This window comes from Nyctibius grandis, chromosome 4 (genome assembly GCF_013368605.1).
Source record: "Nyctibius grandis isolate bNycGra1 chromosome 4, bNycGra1.pri, whole genome shotgun sequence".
Taxonomy (NCBI): Eukaryota; Metazoa; Chordata; class Aves; order Nyctibiiformes; family Nyctibiidae; genus Nyctibius; species Nyctibius grandis.
In genome coordinates, this window is record NC_090661.1 from 25448520 (window position 1) to 25470284 (window position 21765).

The 21765-nt window shown below is 40.7% G+C and overlaps 1 protein-coding gene across 1 annotated transcript in view; it reads left to right on the forward strand.

The window, feature by feature from the left end:
• Window positions 1-21765, forward strand: part of HSD17B12 (hydroxysteroid 17-beta dehydrogenase 12) — a 91970-nt gene that overhangs the window by 23380 nt on the left and 46825 nt on the right. Inside the window, 2 exon segments of the mRNA XM_068398701.1 lie at window positions 12902-12948; window positions 17480-17555. Of these exon segments, the coding sequence (XP_068254802.1) occupies window positions 12902-12948; window positions 17480-17555 (123 nt within the window).

The window sequence follows — 21765 nt, forward strand, 5'->3', positions numbered from 1 at the left end:
GGGTTGGAAGTGGAGATTCAGTATGCTTAGACTGTATATACACATGTGTTAAGCCTTCTTTAAGGGGGAAAAATGGATTGGATTTTGATCTTATTTGGAGAGGTACTGTAGATTGAGACCTTCCTAAGGAGGGTTCTCAGGTACAATTGTGCACCTTTTGTGTATGGGAATATAATATACTGAGTATGTGGTGTGACTTAAGTAGTTACCTCCCTAAGTGTGTATAATTAAAAAGTAGCTTATCAAGGATACCCCAAGTCATATTTCTGCTGCACAAGATAATGTAACATTATGCCTTTCTCAGGGTTAAAACTTGTTTTTCCTTCTAAACAGATAGGTAGCTGTCCTGATTTGTAACATTCCTTCCTAAAAATGGAACTTTTTCATTTTTGCATATTAGAGTTTGTAAACCCTAGGAAAGTGGCTTTGTGGGAAAAAAAGTACAGTGGTAGGCGGTATTCCAGAAGAAATAAAGTAACCCATGTATTTCAGTTTTTTGATCTGTTTTGACTATGATGAGTGTGAAACCACATTTGTAAATAAGAGGTTAACGATTGGAGGCTGGACCTAAAATGGTTTACTGTCGTGAAGGGTAATGATATCCAGGTTGGATAAATGGTTACAGGAGAAAGCAGGTAAGGCAGAAATGTGCTAGTGACTGCATGAAGTGAGCACAGGCCTGGCGTGCCTGGTCCGAGCCAGAGTGAAAAGGCTTGTCCGCACGTGAGGTTGCTCCTGTGCAGCCTCACATGTACCTTCAGCAGGAAGGTGCAACGGTGGCCAAGTTCATCTGTGCAGACCTAGGTTAGCTAGTAAGTCCTGTTCTGTCAAAAAAATGCCGAGGAGCACAGCGCGGGTGTGTGGTTACAACACAGCCAGCCTGCGCCTAGCTGGGATAATGGTACCAATCTGGCAGCAAGTAGAGTGAACCCAGCCTGGCTTCCACCTGGGACTGCGTTAGCTGTCTGCTTTCCTTCCCAGGGGCTGTGCTGTGAGGAGGTTTGTCGCTTGCCTGTAGTGCTGGGTGAATGTGTGAATCCAAGGCGTTCCTCAGCTCTCGCGGAGGCTGAAAGGTTCCGTATGGAGGCACACAGTGATTCTGTGGGAGGTGACTTGGGTTTGGATGGGCTCACGAGCTGAAAGCTGGTGGGCTGCATTATGTCAGAATATACCTGTGAGAGTCCCTGTAGCTCTGTTTCTTCTCTGAGACCATCCACCTGTCTTTCCCAGAGAATGTTTTATCTTGGGCACAGTGATCCTTGTTGCAGACCTAGATGCTGAAAATGTTTATTATCTTTGGCACAAGGCAGGGTGGTGAAGAAATGTCCGAGCAGTTCTGGGGCTTGGGGTTCATTGGAGCTGGAAGTTAAGAAGAAAAATCAGTTTCTACAGTGTCAGTTTTCTTAGCCTTTCTGTGCTTCCCGGTTTGCCTGTTTTTGGTGTATTGTTGGCGCACTGAAATTCCACTCTAACTTGCGTTCAAAATTAAGATTTTAATTCTGGTGATAGGGAAGGAACATGATTTTTCTAATAGATAGAATATATTTAGATCATTCTGGTATTTTAAATGTACTTAATTTTTCAATTCATTTGCTATCTGCAAATCTGTAGTGCGAAGAGATTCTGATAGAGGCTCCCATCAAAGGGTTTCCTGAATGTCTAATCTTATAAATTTTGTTATATCTGTTAAATTCACGTGTTTAATAAATATATAAAATAACTTGAAAATCCACAACTTGAATTTCAAGGACAGAGAGAAAGTTAAGCAAAGTGATCAGTGTTATTGCCTACCATGATCAGGAGATGGTGGAGAAAGCACCAAATCCCAAACTAGCAGATCAGTTTCAAAAAGAACAGGAGATGGTACTGTCCCATGCAGGACATAGTTCAGCTGTGTAGCTTCCTGTTACAGTCTATATTAGATGCTAAAGATTTACATGAATTAAAAAAAAAATACTGTAAAAGATCTTCATAGCTTTTTCTCCTGTGAATTTGTCCAAAATCACCAGCTGTAGGTCCACCAAATTGCAGAGCTGCAATCTTGAGACAGGAAGAGTATTCTGGAGAGGTATCACAATGTGCTTGTCTGCTGCTTAAATTCTCCCCTCAGTACCTATTACTGACCAATGCCAGAGACCAGGTTTTGGGTTAGCTGGGTCTCTGTTCTGAGCTGGAAGGTCTGTTGTTGTGATAAAACTGTTACACTATGAGAGAGCTTGTCTACACTATGTTTTTTCCGCTCGCTTCCAGTATAGATAGTTTGAGGGAACAGGTGAATGATGACAGGATGTTTTAAGTTACATGGGTTTTTTTCTAATGACCTGATGCGTCGGGATGTGGCATGCCCATACTGAATGATGCATTATGCTTGAAATGTACCCAAGCCTTCATTTAAAGATTTCTTCAAGACTTTGTGTTTTGTATAGTTCTAAATAGTTCAGGTCCTAGTCACGAAGCTGTGAAAGGTCAACCAATATTTCAAAGGTGTAGAGAGAAGGTTGTATTTAGCACTGCATTCTGGGGTCTCTTGACATGTACAGCAAAAAATTACAAAATTTCATGCCCATAGTCTGATCTTAAAAAGCCATTATGAGGTGCTGTTGCTTCTTTTCATGCCCCAAATGTTTTTGGAGACTGGTGTCCTCACTTTGAATATGGAGGTGCTTGAGTAAGATGATTTGAGTTGCTGCCAGCAGAATAGGGGGGGTTCCAGAAGGAACTCTTTCCCAGTTCATATTCTCTTCATGAAACCAGAGTCTCTGTTCTGTTAGGACCACTGTGCATTTGTGTCCCATATCATTTGTGTCTCATATCTCTAGCTGCAGCTAGCCTCTCTTTCGTGAAGAGATGGGCAGAGACACTCTGGAAACCAAATTGTGTGTTGAGATGGGGAGGGTGGAAAAAAGGGGTATTTCTCTGATGCCCTCTGACAACCTGAGGAAGCCTAGAAGCATGTGATTAATAGAATGTATCAAAAACAATCAACAAATTGCAGTCAGGCTTATTTTGTTTCTGATTTTCCTTCTGATCCATTAATGAATAGTAATAAACAGATTCTTGTTGCAAGTTTGTAGTTCTGTTTTGCAGAGTTACATCTGTCTTGTCCTGCATTACTGTCTTGCATCTCAGATCTCCTCCAGCAGGTCAGGTTCCTTACCCTTACTGTGCTCTTCAGAGTCTGAAACAAATTTTTTTTTCTTCTTTGAGATATCCTATTTTCCAGTCTTAATTGGGACCAAGTTATATTTTCTTCCCAATGTTAACCTGAGCTTTTCCTTTTCTGGTGGTTACACTACATGAGCTTATGAAGAGGAAACAAAACCCTTTTAAACTTGTCGCCCAAAACAGGTAACTCTTAGTCATCTTAGCAGCCCTTTTTTTTGCAGCTGTTCCCTTTTAAATTACTTAATGTTTTATTGCTTTCTATTACTGTGGGAAGTACCTCAGTGGATGCAATCAGGTAATATAAGTTGTCTTTATAGCTGCATCAGAATGGGAGTTTATAGTCCATTTGGCCACTACACCCCAGGTACCTTTCTTCCATTGCTTACAATTGTCACCTCAACTCTAAGCAAAGTTAGTCTCAAGTGTGCATCTTGACATCTGGTACTGCCATGTCACCATGTAATATCTGGCAATATTATGTTTTTATTACTCTGGTCTATAAAACCATCTAATTCTTTGTGGTGTGACACTGTGATCCTTTTCAGTAACTAGATTGTCTGTGAAGTTCATAAAGCATTCCCTTCTTTGTGTGGTGGTCACTAGTAACAGTGCTGAACAGGATTTGTGCTGAGATTAGTCCCTGCGGAGTTAACTAGTAATTTGCTTTTATCCTGATAAAGTTCCTTTTTTTTTTTTTTTTTGGTCTGAACTGTTGTAGATGCCTCCCCAGGTAACTCCTGATGGTGGTGTGAGATTCTTATGTTTGGTCACAGTCATCTTCACAGTCATACTTTCTTATGATTGTCATATAAAATGATTTTCTTTTGCCTCATAGGTCTGGAGCATTATTCTTATCTAAACTGATCACATTTTTTTAAAGTTTGACACAGTTTGCTTTTTGATTAAAAATTGATCTAGCACTGAGTTTTATCCTAATCTCCACTTTTTTTTCCGTGCTCATGATTATTCTGACACCTTGCATAGCTTTGACTTGAAATGAATATGCCCATAGTTTGCCAAGATCACTTGTTATCCTCTTCTGTTCTCAGGTGTTGTTTTTTTGTTGCCATGTCACTGACTTGAATTTATTTTTCTGCCTGTTACAAATATATACTGAAAGAGAAAAAAGAAATCTCAAATTTCTTCTAGTGACTTCTTACGTAGAGCCTTCTTTCAGCTTTGCAGGCTCCAAACCCAGAGGCCCTTCTACTGGCTGTTTAGTTCCTTCTCAGAAAAGCAACTCGTCCATGCATGCTTCCAGTGACAAACACACTAAAAGCCTTCAGATGGTGCCAGTCCCGAGCTATCTGATCTTCAGAATTTTCCTGTTGTATTCACCCTCTCCTAGAGGCAGGAAGAGCCAGAAACGGTAATTTGAATGACCTCTGTGCATGTGCTTTCTTGGCCAGTGACAGTCAGCATCTGTCACGTATTTCACAATGACAAACACATGAGAGCTTGTCTTTGCCGAATATTAATACTATGCAGTAACTCTTACTGAGCACAAGGCAGCAATAGCTTTTGTGTATGCTTAACTCGGCTTGAAGAGACTTGAGCAGATGATCTGAACAGCTTCCTCGCTATTGCAGATGTTAAGTTCAGGGCACTCTTAGGTTCACCTGATGTTCTCTTTATCAAAAGTCTTGAAAGCAGCAAAGCTTTCAAATTTGTAACAGGATAGGATGAGGGCTTCTGAATGCGGGGGACAGGATGACAAAGTTGCCTCTCTTCTCCCAGACTCCCATATCCATAACACAGCAGCGCGTGACTAACAGGAGAAAAAGACCTCATGGCAAAGATGTGTGAGCAGGTAAAAGAAGGCCACCCTGGAACTGGGAGAGCTTGCATAGAGGCAATTGGAACTGATATTGCATCAGTGTTGCCCGTGACTTTCCTGAACTCTTCCATATGGTTTTCTTGTTGGGATTTCTAGATTGTTTCTAGCTCTCGAGTCTAAAGAAATATTGAGAGTACACTGCCCAAAACCTTTTCTTGCTGTAGTTCTGGATGAAATGGGAACTTGTCAGTGCTGCGATATTTATAGAATATTTTTCTACCCACAATCCTAGCTCCTAGTCACAAGCTGTTACCAAGTAAGTGTTTGGTTCTGGGAATTGAACCTTTTTCTGTAGACTGGCTTTTCAAAGCCTGACCATTAGGTGTTAGCTCCTTTGTGCAGAAAACACCTCTTTAGATGAAAAAAAAATACACAGAATTTCTAGGATTTCAGCTTGGGTACAGATGATCTTTCTGATGAGGCTTCCTGTTTCAGCAAGTTAAATTGAGAATAGAAGTGAAGTTTGTCATATTTTTGCACCTAGTTTTCTGTTTTTATTTCATAAAAATGCAGGGAGTCACTGCTGTTTTATTAACTTGCAGCCGGCATGCTTATCTTCTTTGTTCTTTGTTAAATATGAGCTGGCATGTGTTAGACTGCGTTAGCATTCACTCTTTGGGATTTCAGTGGTTTCTAAATTTGGCATTGCTAAGCTGGTGCCCTGTTGGCTTGAATCAATTGGGGCTGCTATTTTTAGCAGCAAAAGGGAATTGAAATAGCATTTTTCTTTCCATGTAATAGATCCCCAAGAGGAATACTGATGCAAGCTCTCTGTCATCCCATATTCTCCCCCTCCCCAAAAGCACTCAGATGAAAGGCAGCTGTCACGGTTTGCGGCTGTATTAATCTTTAATCAGTCGAGTGTTTTCTGCATTCAGGTGTTCAGGGAAAAAAAGGGTCACGATGAGGATCTGCCTAGAATAACTAAGCACTCGTGCATGGTCTGTGCAGTCAGAGTTTGTGGGTAACGGCAGGGATAGAGCAGCTAAAAATAGTATTTGCTTCCAGTGTTTCTCCAGTCTATTTTTGATGCTTGATTTTGATAAGGTTGATTGGACTCTTACTAAAAATAGCCGTTCCTAGCAAGCCGAGGACAAAAAGTAGAATATTTTTAACTAGCACAGACTAAAGTACTTTTGTTGGCTGGAGATAATCTAGAAGCTTGGTATTGGTCAAATGCCAGTGATTTATATAAATCTGTAATACATGAAGCACTGCTTGATGCCAAGCAGGGATAGTCTTCTCTCCCCTTGCCAGCTTTTGTTTTCCCCAGGAGCTGTCATATTCTTAATATAGCCTCCATGTTTCGTAGCAGAAGAATCTCAAGTCTTCAGTTATTTATGTGTTGTGTTGTACTTTAAACCTATGCTGAGGTTAGCTGTGTTATGAAGTTTCTCTCAGCTGTATTGCTTTAAAAAGACACACAAGGTTCCTAGTTTATTCTTTATGTTGATGTCTGCTACAGCTGGGTGCCATGCAGCGACAGACCCTCACTCATACCTGGATTCAGTTTTGCAGGACAGGGATGGCTCTTCTGTGTGAATGGAGGATGTAGCTGAGAGACTAGCTCTACAGTGGCCATTTTGACAAGAAGTTTGAATACCTCTCAGGGGATCAGAAATGTAGCTGAGCTGCCCTCCTCGAGATTTGTTTGTTAGCTTCATTTTTTGGCAGGAAGAGTGTAAGTATTCCCAAATTGCTGGACCCACATCTTTCTAGGGGAAATAACATTGTTAGTGGCCTGAGTTCTTCCTAGGTAACGACATGCATGAGCGCATCTGCAGTACTTTGAAAGATTGCCTAAAAACTCATGCTTTTCTTAATGAAAACAGGAAAATGGCTGAACTGAAATGAATTTGTAGTTTGAAGGGGCTACCAGAGAACATGTATGATAGTTGTTAGCTTCATTGTGCAGGTAGTCAAAGCAGTGCAAGGGTTATGCCTCGTGCTGTTTTCTAGCAGCAACATGGATAAAAATATTCCATGTTTTATCTCCATTAGGCATCTCAAAAGCCTATTTTGCCATGGAAAACGTGTGTTTCAACTGAAGGCAGGCTTGATCTCTTTAAGCTTTGTCTTCACTGTAGTCTAACCTTGAATTGGGGAGTCACGAATCTATAATCTTGTTTCAGCGTGATTGCTCTGCAGAACTGCAGTAGAATTTTCTATGCTTGCTGTTGCTCCCTCTCCCTGTGTCAACGCTGGTCCTTGCTCTCATCATGAGATGAGATAATTTATACATGCCTGGCTCATGCTTTACTGCACCATTCTTTGCTTTTGTTTTAAGATGTCCTGGCTGCATAAGAAGCAGATAAAAATGTTCTTTCTGGGCCTTGAATATTCACTTCATTCACAAAACAGACTGCCTTGATCTGCTGAGTGCTGCTTTTGCCTGGCTGTAGAATGGTAGTCCCCTTTTTAACAGCAGGGAATGTTTATCCAGTATATCTCTTAGGAGGTGGTGAATGTTTTCTAGGTGACCTCTTATTTAGGAAGGCAGTGGCTATTACTTCTTACAAGCAGAAAGAACATGTGAGCTCCCCACACCATTGGTGGTACTTTATCCTGTGCATGTTTAGTCATGGGCTATGGGATTTCAGAAAGATGCAGGTGCTATTGGAAGCATGTGCATATTCACCCCTCTGTAAGCTGTCTGGAGAAGAGTCTGCATTTTTAGCCCCTAAAGTCATGTACCACCGGGCATATTAATCTTCTAGACTAAAGTCACTGGCAGGTTACACAGTGTGTTTTATAGGCGTGGTCCATGGCTTTTTTAATAACAGGAAAGCTGTTCCCTTTTAGTGAAAGACCATGCATCTCACTGACTGAGTTCATTTAACTTTGCTCTGTGTTTGTTTAGGGCTGCTTTGAGTTTGGTACTGGACAGCAAATGATGCCAATGCTTATGAACTGCATATCATCTGTTATATATGTGACAAGAGCTGAAACATCCCATGTGAAACATTAGGAGGTGAAGTGTCTAGGTGGTGTTAAGGTTTAGGGAATTAGTGAGTTGCATCTATCGATAACTAGTCCTGTAGTACCTGCTATGGTGGATTCCTGTGTAGCTGTATCTTAAACTGAAGAGAGAACTGTAAGAGGTCAAAGATGTATAAGTAAACTCAAAGCAGGAGTTAAAAAGGTTTGTGGGTTTTTTTTTTTTCCTTCTTTTTTCTTCCCTCCCCACAATATATAGGAAGCAAAATTCTGGCACAGACTCTAGGGCAAAGACGCTTAAGGTGGAGATTTTGGTGATTTATGGAAATGATTGCATGATGTGTTAAGGGTAATACTGTAATTAAAAATTTAACTGCTGATCTGAGTTCTTGTGCAGATGATGTGTATATATGCAGTAGCAGTTGAAAGACCTACGGCGTACATACGGCATAACCTCCGCCAGAGTTGTCAGCCAGTCATGACCGATACTGCTTTCTTTGTTCGGAGACCTTGATACTACATTGGAAGTTTCTCTTTGCACACTTACACTTTAGTAAGGCTGTATCCAAAGCATTGGTGGGTTCAAAGTCACTTATACTTGTGGTGTACACTAGTGGCTAGCATGAATAGTGATTTTGAGTGTTTTACCAGCTTCCCCACTTCTTGTCTACCATTTTGAACAGTATAGGGTCCTTATAGACTGTTCAGGCACAACTGAAATGAAAGCTGGGACTAGAGGATAAAACCCCTGCTTACATCTGTAACCCATTATAACAATGATTATGCCAGTCTTACCCAGTCAAGAAAGTGTCATTATATGGAAGAGCAAGAGATGTTCCTTTCAGTGTGCTGGACTCATTAGGGTCAGGCTATGTGGACTCTGACTCAGAACAGGAGTCTTTGGGCAAGTTTTTCAGAACTGAGAAAAGATGTTGCAGTCTTGCACGTGTCAGCTCTGTACTTATACATATGCTAGTTTCAAAAAAGCATATCTTGAGATGTGAATCTGTTCTGGATGCAGTCTTAATTATTTTGTGAAATACCTTGTGTCCAGAGCTGCTGAACTCTGGCTAGTGGTAAGTTCTTGGGGTAGAACATCTCCAGCCCAGTGCGAGTGCATGTATTGATTTATTAAGAGTGAGCTGTTTTCACCACATGTCATGTTACTGGATTAGCTTTCCTTATTTTCTTCCTCTTTTCCTCTACAACCCTAAAAGTCAGGAGAAGATGGATGTTGACTTCTTTGCCTACAATCACCCAGTGCTTCAATACAAGCTTCCCTTTGGGCAGACTTCTATTTGGTGGACTCACACACAAGCTGCCTGGGCACTCTTCTCGCTTCTTTTCTGGAGATGGCAGATGGCTGAAGTGGGAAGCTACTACAGTTAGTCTGTCTACTGAGTAAATGTGTATAATCACACTTCTGAGCTGGTGCAGCTTTCTTGTACAGACAATAACATTCCTACCCTACTTGCTTTGCCTTCTTTAAGCTCTGCCAACTGCAGTCAGTTTGTAACTTTTGTTGGAAGGCAGTCTGTAGAAGAAACAAAATTTAAAAGCTTAATCCACACTTGGAGTTAAACTAGCTTCAGCACATCAAGTTGATAGTAAAAATTTAGTTAAACTGGCACAGCATTGGAGTGGTTAAAACTGCAACACTTGGCTCTGGAGTGGAAACTAGAGATGAACATAATCAATATGAAAATTATAAGTGCCTTGTTAATGCACAGGTCTTACCAAGGCCTTTTTTTTATTGCTCTCCCCTTCCCCATAGCATATACACTTTGGGTAATACAAAACGTGGAGGAAGATAAGGTGGCTGAATCTTGACTTTTGTGATGTTGGTCCAATCAGTTGCCTTTACCCCACCTCTGTTCCTTGCTTTTACAACGTAGGGTCTAAGTATTGCTCTCTGCTCTGGTGGGTATCTGTCTGAGCAGCCTTTCTGACCCACCAAACTACTCACTAGGATCCCATAAGTGGGCAGTAACCACAGCTCCCTGGCTGAACTGGGTGCTACTGGTCAGCAGCAGGACAGGTCTGTATTGGTGCATGTTTCCTATCACAGTCCTCGGTGCTGACCTCGATGACCTCTGCACCAGTGCAGCTGTTGATGGGAAATCCATTTGCTTAGAATGGCTGAGAGCTGAGCCAGACTGCTTCTCTTCAAGGGCCTTAGGAAGAGACGTGTGGCCTGAGAAAAGGGGATTTTTTTTTTTAGATTATATGTTGGAAAGCAGTCTTTGTGCTGTGTTTGTTCTTCAAGATGGTGTGGGAGCATGGAGAAGGAGACAAAGGTATCCTTCTCAAAGTGGAGCCACTAACAAAATGATGGTATTAGTGCTGCCTTGTGAGAAGAGGATTTCCCTTCTTGCTAAGAAAAACTAGCTGTGTACTTTATTCTGATGCCTATGCCTTTACCTGCAGCAGAAGCAAAACAATAATGTGTATCAGCTAGGTGCCTGTTTATGTAGGTGATGGCTCAAGCACTTCTTTTTTTCCTGGTGGGATTTTGTACTGTTTTTCATCATTTATCCATATCAGAGTTGTTTAAATTTCTCAAGTTCTGTTCTGGAGGGTACTTTAACCTCTGGACTACAGGTTGTTCCACTTTGAAGTAGGGCCTAAAAAGGGAGGAACTGTCCTATTACTCGTACTTCAGTTAAAAATCCCTGATCTTCATCTTCTTAAGTCTCATGCTCCAGCTGATTCTATTACAATTTACCTAAGCAATGGATTCAATAAATGAGATAAATATCCTTGACTGAAATTGTACTTGCACTTTACTAAGCCTTTAAAGTGCTACAGATGCTTTTTGGAGTCCCTGCCTTATGGAGCATGCACTCTCAGCTGTAGTTGCTAGAAGCTGAACAATTCACAGTGTCAGAAAACAGTATTTTAAAATGCTGAGCTTGTTATCTGGGAATAAAACCATTAAGTCCATGAATTTTGAGTTGGAAGGAGGAGAAATAAGCTATAAGCGTTCTAGGGAATGGCTGTTCTTTAGGTACCTCACTAACTATAATGAAGGAAACAACCCTTTTCACCGAGTCACTGAAGTTAAATGTTTTCCAGATTGGATCAACTTAGAACATGTCCAGCTACTGTTTTGAGCCTAATGGGGAGTGGTACCGGTACAGGTTTTTGCTGTGCTCGTTTGTTTCATTGCTTTGCTGAAGCCATAGTGAATTGTGTGATAATGCATAATGTGAAACCCAAGATCAGCAAGGCTGAAACTGAAGCTTGTTAGTCCTTGAGCTAAAGTCATGGTGCCATCCTGCAGGACTGTAATGCTGTCTGGCTAAATGGATAACAATATTGGTACAAGTCTGGTTGCAGGCAAGTGGACTCCTGGGAATGTATTCTTACTCTTGATTTCTTCCCCAAGGTCTGTTTTTTGTCATCATTTGGACCCTTGCTCGACCTTTCTGTATGTGGACTTGTTCCTGTAACAGAACTGTTACTCACACTTCCCAAATTGTGGCTGGATAGGAGGTGGCAAAACGGTGTGACGCGGACACTTGGCTTTCTCAATAAAGTTCACTGGGGCTGACAGTGCAGCAGCTAGAACTCTGTTTGCTAGCTGGAGCATCCTGTGTGTGCAATATGTGTTAGTATGCTAACAGTACAGTCCTGCGCATTCTTATCACACTGGACCTATGGCATCTTGCAAATAAACCTTGAAACCAGGGAAGGGATAAGTGTATGTGCATGTACCTTCATCTGTGGTCATCTGTAAATCTAGCTTAAGTCAGGGGCATGACTGGATCTTTAATTCTTAGCTTGTTATTGCACTGTTGGCTGGCCATTCAAGCTCAAATAGGACCTTCGCTGGTGGCTTCATCACTTGTTATTACGTCCACTTATTTATAGCTAGCAGGCACAGAAACTGAAATGGTTAGTTACAGCAGTTCCTAGCTGTTATTACTCAAACAGAAATATTCTGGCTGCTGTTTGCATGCCAGCTGTTATGGGTGATCTGTTCAGGGATAAGCAGTGGAAGCACAAACCAAGCTGTTCTGATCTGACATGAGGACAAACAGAAAAATCCAGTGTATTCTGTAGCTGCTTAGAGAATGAGAGCAGAGACAGATGAATGAGTGGAGACCTAAATGAGTGTTGAGGTGTAGCCATTGGGTTTGATGAGAAGGAAGAGCTGAGAGAGAAAGGAAGTGGTGCTGAATGTGCTTGCTTAAAAAGTAGTTGGAGAAGCAGATGCTGGGTGGAGGAATTGCTACTTAGCGAGCAAACTGAGATGATCAGCTACTGGTATGGTGAGAGCCCTGGAATAATCTGTCAAACTAATGGCATGTTGAGTCACTCAGAGCTTCTCAGCATGTGGAAAAGAATCCTAGAAAGATTTGAGGCTTGACACAGATCCCAGTCACCCACAGGTGAAAAAGTTTAAGCTCTAGAAGCCCAGCTTGCAACTGATGGCTGCATCAGTCACTCATACTTGCTGCAGGTAAGCACAGTGGTCACAGGGTTCTGAAGTCTACTGGAGAGTCACTAAGAGAGACCTGTTGCCTGTGTCCTAAAATGTTTGTTTTATTGGATGCTTACAGGCTTTAAGATACTTTTTTGTTTTACTATATGCTTAAAACTAAGTTGAGAGCTGGGCTTAGTAGTCATAACTGAGATTTTTTTAGTTAAGTGACTTCAAAATCTCTTAGTCTGCAAAGCTTCTGAAGTATAGCGGGCCAGAGGACTGGCATGAGAAGGGGTGCTGAACATGATTCTTAACATAACTGTTAGGCTCATAACTCCCCCTCTTCCTCTCCTTTCTTACATACGGAAGATTTTTAGTGTGAGTTCCCTAAGAGATTTAATAAGTTGTACACCTCTTCCAGAAACTTCGATGTGTCTCTTGACTGGAATGAGTACTATAATGTTCTACTAATGAACACCTATTGCAGTTATTTCTGTGAAGCAACTAAATGTATATCTGTCTTTCTTTTTCAGTGGTCACAGGAGCTACTGATGGGATTGGGAAAGCCTATGCAGAAGAGGTAGGAATTTTTATCGCTTGGAAGTGTATCTCAGTCCCTGGCAAGATGTCATGCTGTTTCAACTCTGTCAAGCAGCAGGTCATATCTCCTCACCTTATCTTAACATAGATGTCTGTGGAGAAAGAGGTCTCTTGCCTCGCTTCCCTCAGGTGACCAGCCAAAAGTTGTATCCCTTTTTGTTAGTTTCCTTTATTTGTGAATTCTGTTTTCAGCCCTTGGCTTGTCCTTCAGTTTTTATTTTTAACTTCTTTAGTTGTTACAATTATTTTAACTTTCTCAACCCTTGGTATTTCCAGGCACTGTCTAAATGGCATTTCTGCAGTATGTTCCAATTATTCCCTGTAGTTCATGAAGTCTCTGAAGCTGGGTTTTACCTCTATCTCTTTTACTGTACTTTTGCTTTTGATGGATATGTGGGCTCCAAATATGGTACTGGAATGTATTGCTTGAGGCAGAAAGTGCCTGTTAGTATGGGGCAATTTAGCCTATAAGCTCAGGGAACATCATGACAGATAGTGCTGACTACAACAATTTATAGCAAAAATAATTTTCAACTCCAGCATCAGTACCAAAGTGAGCCTGCCTGTGCTCATTTTTGTGTTCTCTGAAACACCAGCATGACTTTGTGTGAGGAGATCAGCAGTGAGATTCCCTTTTTCTGGAATTTTTACTTCTGCAGAGCCCACAGGGAAAGTAGTGTTCCTTTTCACGGGTAGTGCTCACCCTTCAGATTTCCCTTCCATCCTGGTGTGCCCTGCCACCCGCACCCCTAGCCCACAAATACCTTTCTGCTTTGCAGAAAGTAGCACCTCGTCCTACTGGGTCAAGATAGGAGGAGTTGGCTGCAAAGGCAATTAAGCGTGATGCCAATGGTGCCTGATTCTGGCGGAGAGCTGACAGCTCATATGTGCCAAATACCCCAGTTACACAGCACTGAAGCAAATGATGCAACACTTAAATATAACTGCCTAGAGCAAGTGGAAGGGAGGTCATTGTGCCCAAGGCATGGCACTATCGGGAGGAAGTCCTCTGGTGTGGGAGGCACCCTCTGAGCATCATGGGAGATTAGTTGCAGGATCTATATGTTAGGTTATTGGGTGAGTGAAACTACAGCTTGCTTTATGTTCTGCTGGTGTCTCTGAGAACCAGGCTGCCTTCAAGCACAAATGTGTGCTGCTGGTAGACCCCTGTATACGAAGCCCTATTAGGAAAGCTAAGCAGAAGTATGAGATCCTGCTGGGAAACACTTGACTGTTTTAGCTTCTCTGCTGTAGTTGCTATAGACACAGAGCACCCCAAAAGCACTCCAAAGGGTACAAATATTCATTCTTGGGCTATAGAGTAAAACACATTTCTATTTTTAAAAAATTATTATTTATTTATTTAGAATAAAAGACACATCCACCCTTTGACAGTTTACATGGGTGAAGAATACTTGATGAAGTGAAGTGTGAATGCAGGGTGAAATGTGGAATACCTGAAAGGACTTCTCAATCTTTCAATTAACTCTAGAGATGGCTTCATAAGACTGCCAGTGGAGGCTTGACTTTCTACTAGAAATTCCCATCAGGTTACTATAAATGCCACTGGCATACAGCTGCCTGGGCACTGATGGCTGTGATTATAATAATGCATATTACTTCCTTCTCCTTGGAGGAGTTCAAGAGAAATCTAATGGTGTGTTGAGAATCAGTGGTCACCAGTAAGTGATGGAAGAATGTTATGAGTTTGTGGATTCTCTGGTTATACTCTGCTCTGTTGGTTACTTTCCCTCTTTTCCAAGCAAGGAGCTGTTTTTACACTTTTCACTCTTGCAGTATTAAGATCTTTGTTCCTTGCTCAGCACTGATATCCTTTTCATCACTAGACTACCCCTTCATGAAAGGTAGTGCCATAATAAATGCAAGTTTTCTTCTCTGTTTGGGTGATGCTGGCCCGGTCTTTGATTGCAAAGCAGCGCACTTTTTTTTTTTTTTTTAAAGGATGTGGTCAGGAGTTGCTGTTTGCCCCTCTCTTGCTGTCTGCTGTTCACTTTTGCAAATCATGAGTTAAATTTAATCATCTCAGATGTATTTGTATGCTAGTGATAAACTAGAGGTGGTGATCCTGTTGCATACTCTGCAGTACTCTGCTATGCACATCTGCTTAGTATTGGTTTTTGTAGATCCTCATACCTACTCTAACAGGAACTTTAACTCTGCTTTGGTGGGCTGTCAATGACATTCCTTTCCATCTGGGAGAGAAAGGGCTTTAACAGCAACTGTGTTTTGCTACCAAAGTGGAAATGTGGTAGTTACTAACATGGCATTTAAGGACATTGAATACCTACATCCACCAATTTTGTTAGAGTGGTGACTCTTGCTTGCATCAATCCTTAGGCTACGAGAGCAACTTAGAGTTTGCTATTCTGGGTGAGTTTTTGTGATTAGTTTTAAGGTCTTCTCATTCAGCCTTTTCATGACCATAGGGACATTGGCCAAAGATCCAAGTATAATGGCAGGGTTATCTACAAAGCAACTGGGTCTTCCTCATTCCTTATATAAGAAAGTAATTAGTTACTGGGATCTCAGAGCATCATTATTGCTCTTTAGACTATTGTGGTTCTTTTCAACGGACTAGGCCTCTACCAGTGAATCCTGAGTGCTCAGCAGAAACTGATCTGATTTCATCAGACTCAATCTGAACTTGCTGTTGAGCACTGTATCTTTTCCAAGTTTGATCACTTCTCTTAAGTGGTATTTGTTCCTACTTACAGGCTCTTTCCTTGGCCATTTTATGTGCTCTGTACTCAGAGAGTTCCTATTGCAAATGGGTTTCCAATTTCAGATGCTTTTCTCAAGAGTGCATCCCTTTAGTGTCAACATAGCAGCAGTTTCTCTCAGGCTCACTCTTTTGGTGGAAGTCTTCTAAATGTGCTGAGCTTCTGCATTAGGATGACTGCTTCCTCGGATTTTGAGACAAGTACAACTGCATCCTCTTCTGTAAAGCTTGGGTACCTACTTAAGCAATCTGGGACCCCAGAGGTTATGACTGCTGAAAGCAAGCAAGCTGTGTGTCAGTGGTCTGGAGCTTGCATCCATGAGGAACATCTCGGGCTTTTTTGCCCCATGGGACCACAGCTATTTCAGACTCTTACTAGATTACTCTTAGGTTGTCCTCAGTGTCACAGGCTGAGATACTTTTAGGTAAAGTATTTGCCTTTACCACCTTGATCCTGGGGAATGAGAGAATGCTATGTTATTCCCTGCTCCCCCCTGCCCTCCAAGCCTACTGCTGGGCTTTATGAAAAGTTTATTCCAGTGAGCCAGGTGCTTATTTGGAGGTAGATGTGTTCATCCCTTTTAGACAATCCTCCTCATAACACTAGATCATTTCCTTGAGCGGAAAGCATAAGCTACCCCTAAGCCTGAACTTGACAGTGGTTTGTTAGCAGTTTCTGGCATGAGTGTCTTTGGTTTCATCACACCTCACTCTAAGCTCATGCGAGATCTAGTATGAGATTTCTTCTTCGTGATCACACATGGGAGTGAAGTACAGAGTTCACTGATGAACTTCATCATACTTCTGTCTGAAAGCAGCTTTCTTGGTTTGCTCCCTTCTGCTAGAAAGGTAGATGAGATTAAGTCACTTTAGGTTGTTGCTATACTATGCTGTGTTTTTTTGGGTTTGGTTTTGTTGTTTTGTTTTTTTTTTTAGATTTCCTTTAAAACCCATTCTCATCTGCTTCGTAAGGCAGTAAAGGAGTTTTATTGCAGCGATGAGAACTTACCTGTTCTTTATATGTAGGTGTTAAGTGTCTGAAGGGCAGTGTCACTATGAACTGTGGATATATTGTTTTTACTTTTCACTGGAACAGGGACTTATAGTAGACACAAACACTGTTTGTTTTCATTGCAGAGTAATTCACATATGTAGCTATCTTTCTGCAGACACTTTTAAATTGAGTTGTTAGATCCCATTACAAACCTGCAGCGGTAGGTCTGATTCCATGACCAGGATATGCTCTGGCCACAGCTTAAGTTACACAGCTTCCCTAAAAGAACTGTGTGAGTAAATTAACCTTTATACCTATGATTAGTATGAAGTAAGAGTGGAGCCTGACTAAAGGAAGCAAGTATTGAGTGCTGGGGTAATTTTGCAACATGATTGTTCAAGTGACTATGTATCTCTTAACTTGGCATGTTAAACTTAATTATGGGTAATACCTTCTTTGCTCTGACTTGCAGAGGTGTTGTAAAAGTTCTGTAAAATATCTGCTGTTGGTTTTCTGTTTTATAAATGTGCCTATACACCTGTATTGGATGACTGAGAAGATAATATATTTGTCATGGAGGCCATCAAGTAAGAAGTAGCATGGAAGTATTTGTCCTGGTTTACCCCTTCATGTCTCTATTTAAAATTTTAATTACTTCAAACCTTCTGGTCAGATATTGTTGTGATGTTTGATAAATTATGCAATTCCTTTAATTAGGGTACTAACTTGAAAGCTATTTATGATTGTTCTTATGTCTCCTGTTTTGTTTTCTTGCAGTTAGCAAGACGTGGAATGAAGGTGGCTCTAATCAGTAGGTCAAAAGAAAAACTGGACCAGGTTGCTAATGAAATAAGTGAGTTGAAAACTTCTTCCCTAAACTTCACAGGCATGCTTATAAATAAAGGCAATTGCACATGAATTTAGTACATGCTAATATATACAGCTTTAATTTTGAAAAAGGTTTGCTCTTGTGCACAGTGCCAGTGTTACAGATATGAGTGATAAAGGCCTTGCAGATTAATTTTGCAGGTGTTCATATTTAACATCTGAGAACAATAGGGCTTAATTCTGGATTATGTACTTCTGAAACTGTTAGTCCTCTGTAAGAACAGCTTACCAGGTCAGACCAAAATACAACCTATCCCCATAGTAGCTGTCCATAAGGCAAAAAACATGAACCCATTGCTTCATCTGAGTATTCCTTCAGCTTGAAGCAAGTTTGTTTTCACGGGCTTCAGCCATAAGGGTGGCTTCTTTGTAACTCAGAGTTGTTGAAAACGTGTTCCTTGTGTTACTCATTGTGTAAGAAGTATACAAATTTACTGTGGATAGCTTTCCCCTCCTACTCCTTTTTTTTGTTGTGTTTGAATAAACTACTCAAAGATCAGATTAGAGAGCTGTAAGCTCTTTTGCGGTGACAAGTGTGCATAGAATATAGGGAATGAGTTAATGTGTTTAAGAACCTGTATTAGGGTTTATTTCTTCAGTAAGTGTGTAGTAAGTGGCTGTAATGCAAAAATAAGGGAGCAACTTAAGTATTCCAATCACAAATGTAAAATGGCTATTTGTACAGGATCAGTTAGGAGAAAGCTTCCTCAGGTCTCACGCTGACAAATGATTTTCGAATCAGAGCAAAATATAACCATAACACACAAGAATTCCTCTTGTAATCTATATCTCTTGTATTAAGGCAGATTTCATGCAAGGTTATTAGTTTATTCAGCGTATGTCAAGATAAAATGAGAAATGTAGCCTTGTGTGTAGAGGTTTTTGATAAGCAGGAGTGAGAGTTGTGTACTATAAAGCAGGTTTCTCAGCATAATGATGTTGAGTAAAGGAACCTTTAAGATTATGCATCTGTGTTACCCTCCCTTGTTTTGCTTAGACTTTCTAAAATGGTTTGTGTACATAATGCAGGTAATTGTAAGAGCTGCTCTCTTTCAGAGGTCATAAATGTGTTATTTTGGCTTGTTTGTTAAAAATTTTAATAAATTTGTTAGTGGCACTGCTTTACTGTAAAGCATGATCTATAAGTCAAGCCTCAACAAACTGTCCTATACTAAGTTGTAAGGGGCTACTTTGTGAATATAAGGGTGACTAAAAGACTCGAGGATTTCAACTTGCTTAAAGGTAACTGTTTTACTAGTTTACTTGAAGACAGAGGGCATATAGTTCTGTTTATAAATGCTGCTGTCTCTGATTTTTAGTGTCCGGTGTAAGATGGCATATGAAACTATTTTCTAGACAGAAAAGTCTTCCTTTCTATGTATATGTTTAGGTGGTAGAGAGCATTCCTTCTTAGGGCAAAGATGGCATCAAGTCCTAGCTTCTGCTGGTTTGGAAGTAATTGGCATTGTTCTTTAGTATCCTGCATGTAAGGATGTCACTGTGGTGTCTGGATGTACCTGTGATACTCTAGTCAATGAAGTCACAGTGTAAATTAAACAGTATAGGTGTCATGCTCAGGTAACCTGTGTGACTACTGAAGCTTACTGCAAATGCATAAAGAAGTTTGCGACAAGGTGGTGTTTTTGGTGGCTCACTGCAGTAGCTGGGTGGTAGTTTGCTGCATATGTGGGCGTATGCAGTCATGTTTCTTACTATGCTGTATAAAGTTGTCTTGCTAAGTAGAAGTGTAACTGATAGAAGTTTCTACAAATATCTTGTTCTGGAATCAAACACGTAAGCATGAAGTGACAAGCTTCCTGAAAGTGGTCATAGCCCTTTCTGTACCAGTCTGGAAATCTCTTCCTCCTTGGGAATTAAGCCTGATGCTGACAAGACTGATAAATCTACTGCTTTGAGCTTTCGGCACTTAGACGATAGCTGCTGGGGGAGTTTTTCAGATTAAAAAAATAGGTACATGTACCTATGTAGAGCAACCTGTAATATATAATTACTGTTAGGCCTCACCCAAATGTTTTTCTGCTTTCTTTCCTAAACCATTCTGAAATGAGGTGACTCATGCTAGGTTTTCAGAACACTTCTGCTGACAACACTGAGCTACTGAAATGTATACCTTGTTTGCTGTGGCATATGCTGAAGGATTAGGATAGTCTGCATAATCAAGCAAGCCTGAGTTGCACTTTCAGATCCTCCTAGGTTTTAGCTGGACAGAATTTTCTTATATTCAGGCTCGTGTGGTCTCTGCAGTCTGTTCAGATGTTGTCGCATATAGGGTGGGTGACATTTTAGAGCTAAGGCCGTAACTACTTGGGTGTTTCCCTTGCAGGCTTGTAAGGTAGCTTTAAACTTCTGTATGGTGATCCTGCAGTTATTCTTCAAATTGACATGAGCTTGCTCCTCTTGAGGAATGACCCTTAACCACTTTAAGGAAGAATGGCTGTTAAACTAATTCCGGTTCTTTGAATTGTGTGAGCCGTGCATGTTTTCTGTTCCATCCTCATTTTCACTGACCAGAGTCCTGCTCATCCTAGTGAATGGATAGATGCCCTCTGCCACAAATAACCAAGGGGCTTTTGAGGATCAGGTATGTTCATTCTATTTCAGAAGAATATTTTCTTGTATTCTTAGGATATACTTATATTAGGAGTGATATCTATGTACAAACTGCAAGTTGCATAACCACCATCATAAGGGAAGTACTGATATGTCTTTCTGAATGTTAAATGCCAGCTGACCTGGATCTGATATTTTTGTGTGTATGCACATTAAACTGGCTGTAGGGACATTACAGGAAGGCCAGATGTTCTGAACTTGTGGCTCAGTTTGAGCAACAGAAATTAGTGGACTAATTACAAGTAGTTAAAGACTTTAGAAGACTTTCCAATGTGTCTTCAAGCATGTTGTAAAGCTGAATATTTTTTCAGAATACTTAGGTGTTGTAGGATTTGCCACAAAGGGGAAATTCTACTTCGTGTTCCCTAAGAAACAGAGCATAGGCCACAGACTGAAAAAGAGAAAATTTTTTATTTCCTCTTCAGTGGTTATGGACCACCTTTGCATGGAATTATGTAGGTTTTATGGAAACATTTGATCTTTTAATCAAGTTTTCATACACAAATGCTGACTACTAGTGTCACTATACAAAATCCTTGGTCTAATCCTTGGTCTAGTTTAGTTCATGCTACATCACTGTTCCAGCATCTTTTTAAAGTGTCTGTTGTATTACATTGTTAAACACTTTCAAAGGTTGAGGGAGGATCAGAAAGAAAACTTCTCTGTGAATGGAGACAATTATTTGAACGTCATGTAACAAGGCTGTTCCCTGATTTCCTGTATTTAATGAGTATGGTCCAAGACATCTCAGGTGGTCTGTGCCAGCAGTTGGTTCAAGAACCATGGATTTGCAAGCAAGAAAGCTTCAGTTACTGCACTGCTGCCGATAGGTATGTTCTGAGCAGACTTGAGAAGAACTTTGCTGTAGAAACTCATTCCCTGGGGGTTGCAATATGAAGAACGTAGTGAAAACCAGTCAAGCAGGGAAAACACTTTAAAAGAGAGCTTGCCTGTAGGGAAATTGTCAGAAGAAGAATTTGGTATTGGTGTACATTATTAGCTGGTGGCTTCACAGGGCAGGTCGTGGAGTTGTGTATGAGCTGTGAGAACCAAGAAAAAACAGTTGTAGCTAAGTAGTGTTCCTACTTGCAAGTGTAGATAAGTGCATATACATGCAACATGGGAGACTTTGTCATCATTTATATAATTCAAAACTTTTTATGAAAGTGAATTCCCATTTGGTGCTTTAAAGTTGGTGGTTGTTAGCATTACGTACACCCAGGTGATAACATTAGCTCCTAAGAAATTGTTGGGACTGAAAAAAAAAATCAATTTTTTTCCAATGTATTCTCACAAATGATCGTTTAACTGTAATACATTGTCTTTTAAGCCTTTAATACTGTTTAAGAACTAGTATCCAGAACTTCAATTTGCTTCTACTGCATGTATTTCTTTAAGGAAATATAGGTTTTTGCAATTAAAATCTGTGTACTGACTATTTACTTTCAAGAAGTTTCCTGAGCTCAGTGTGTAGTGTTCCTGAAGTTGCTCAGTCATGGTAGTTTCATCTTGAGCTACTCTCTAACCCTAAGATTTCAGGTACA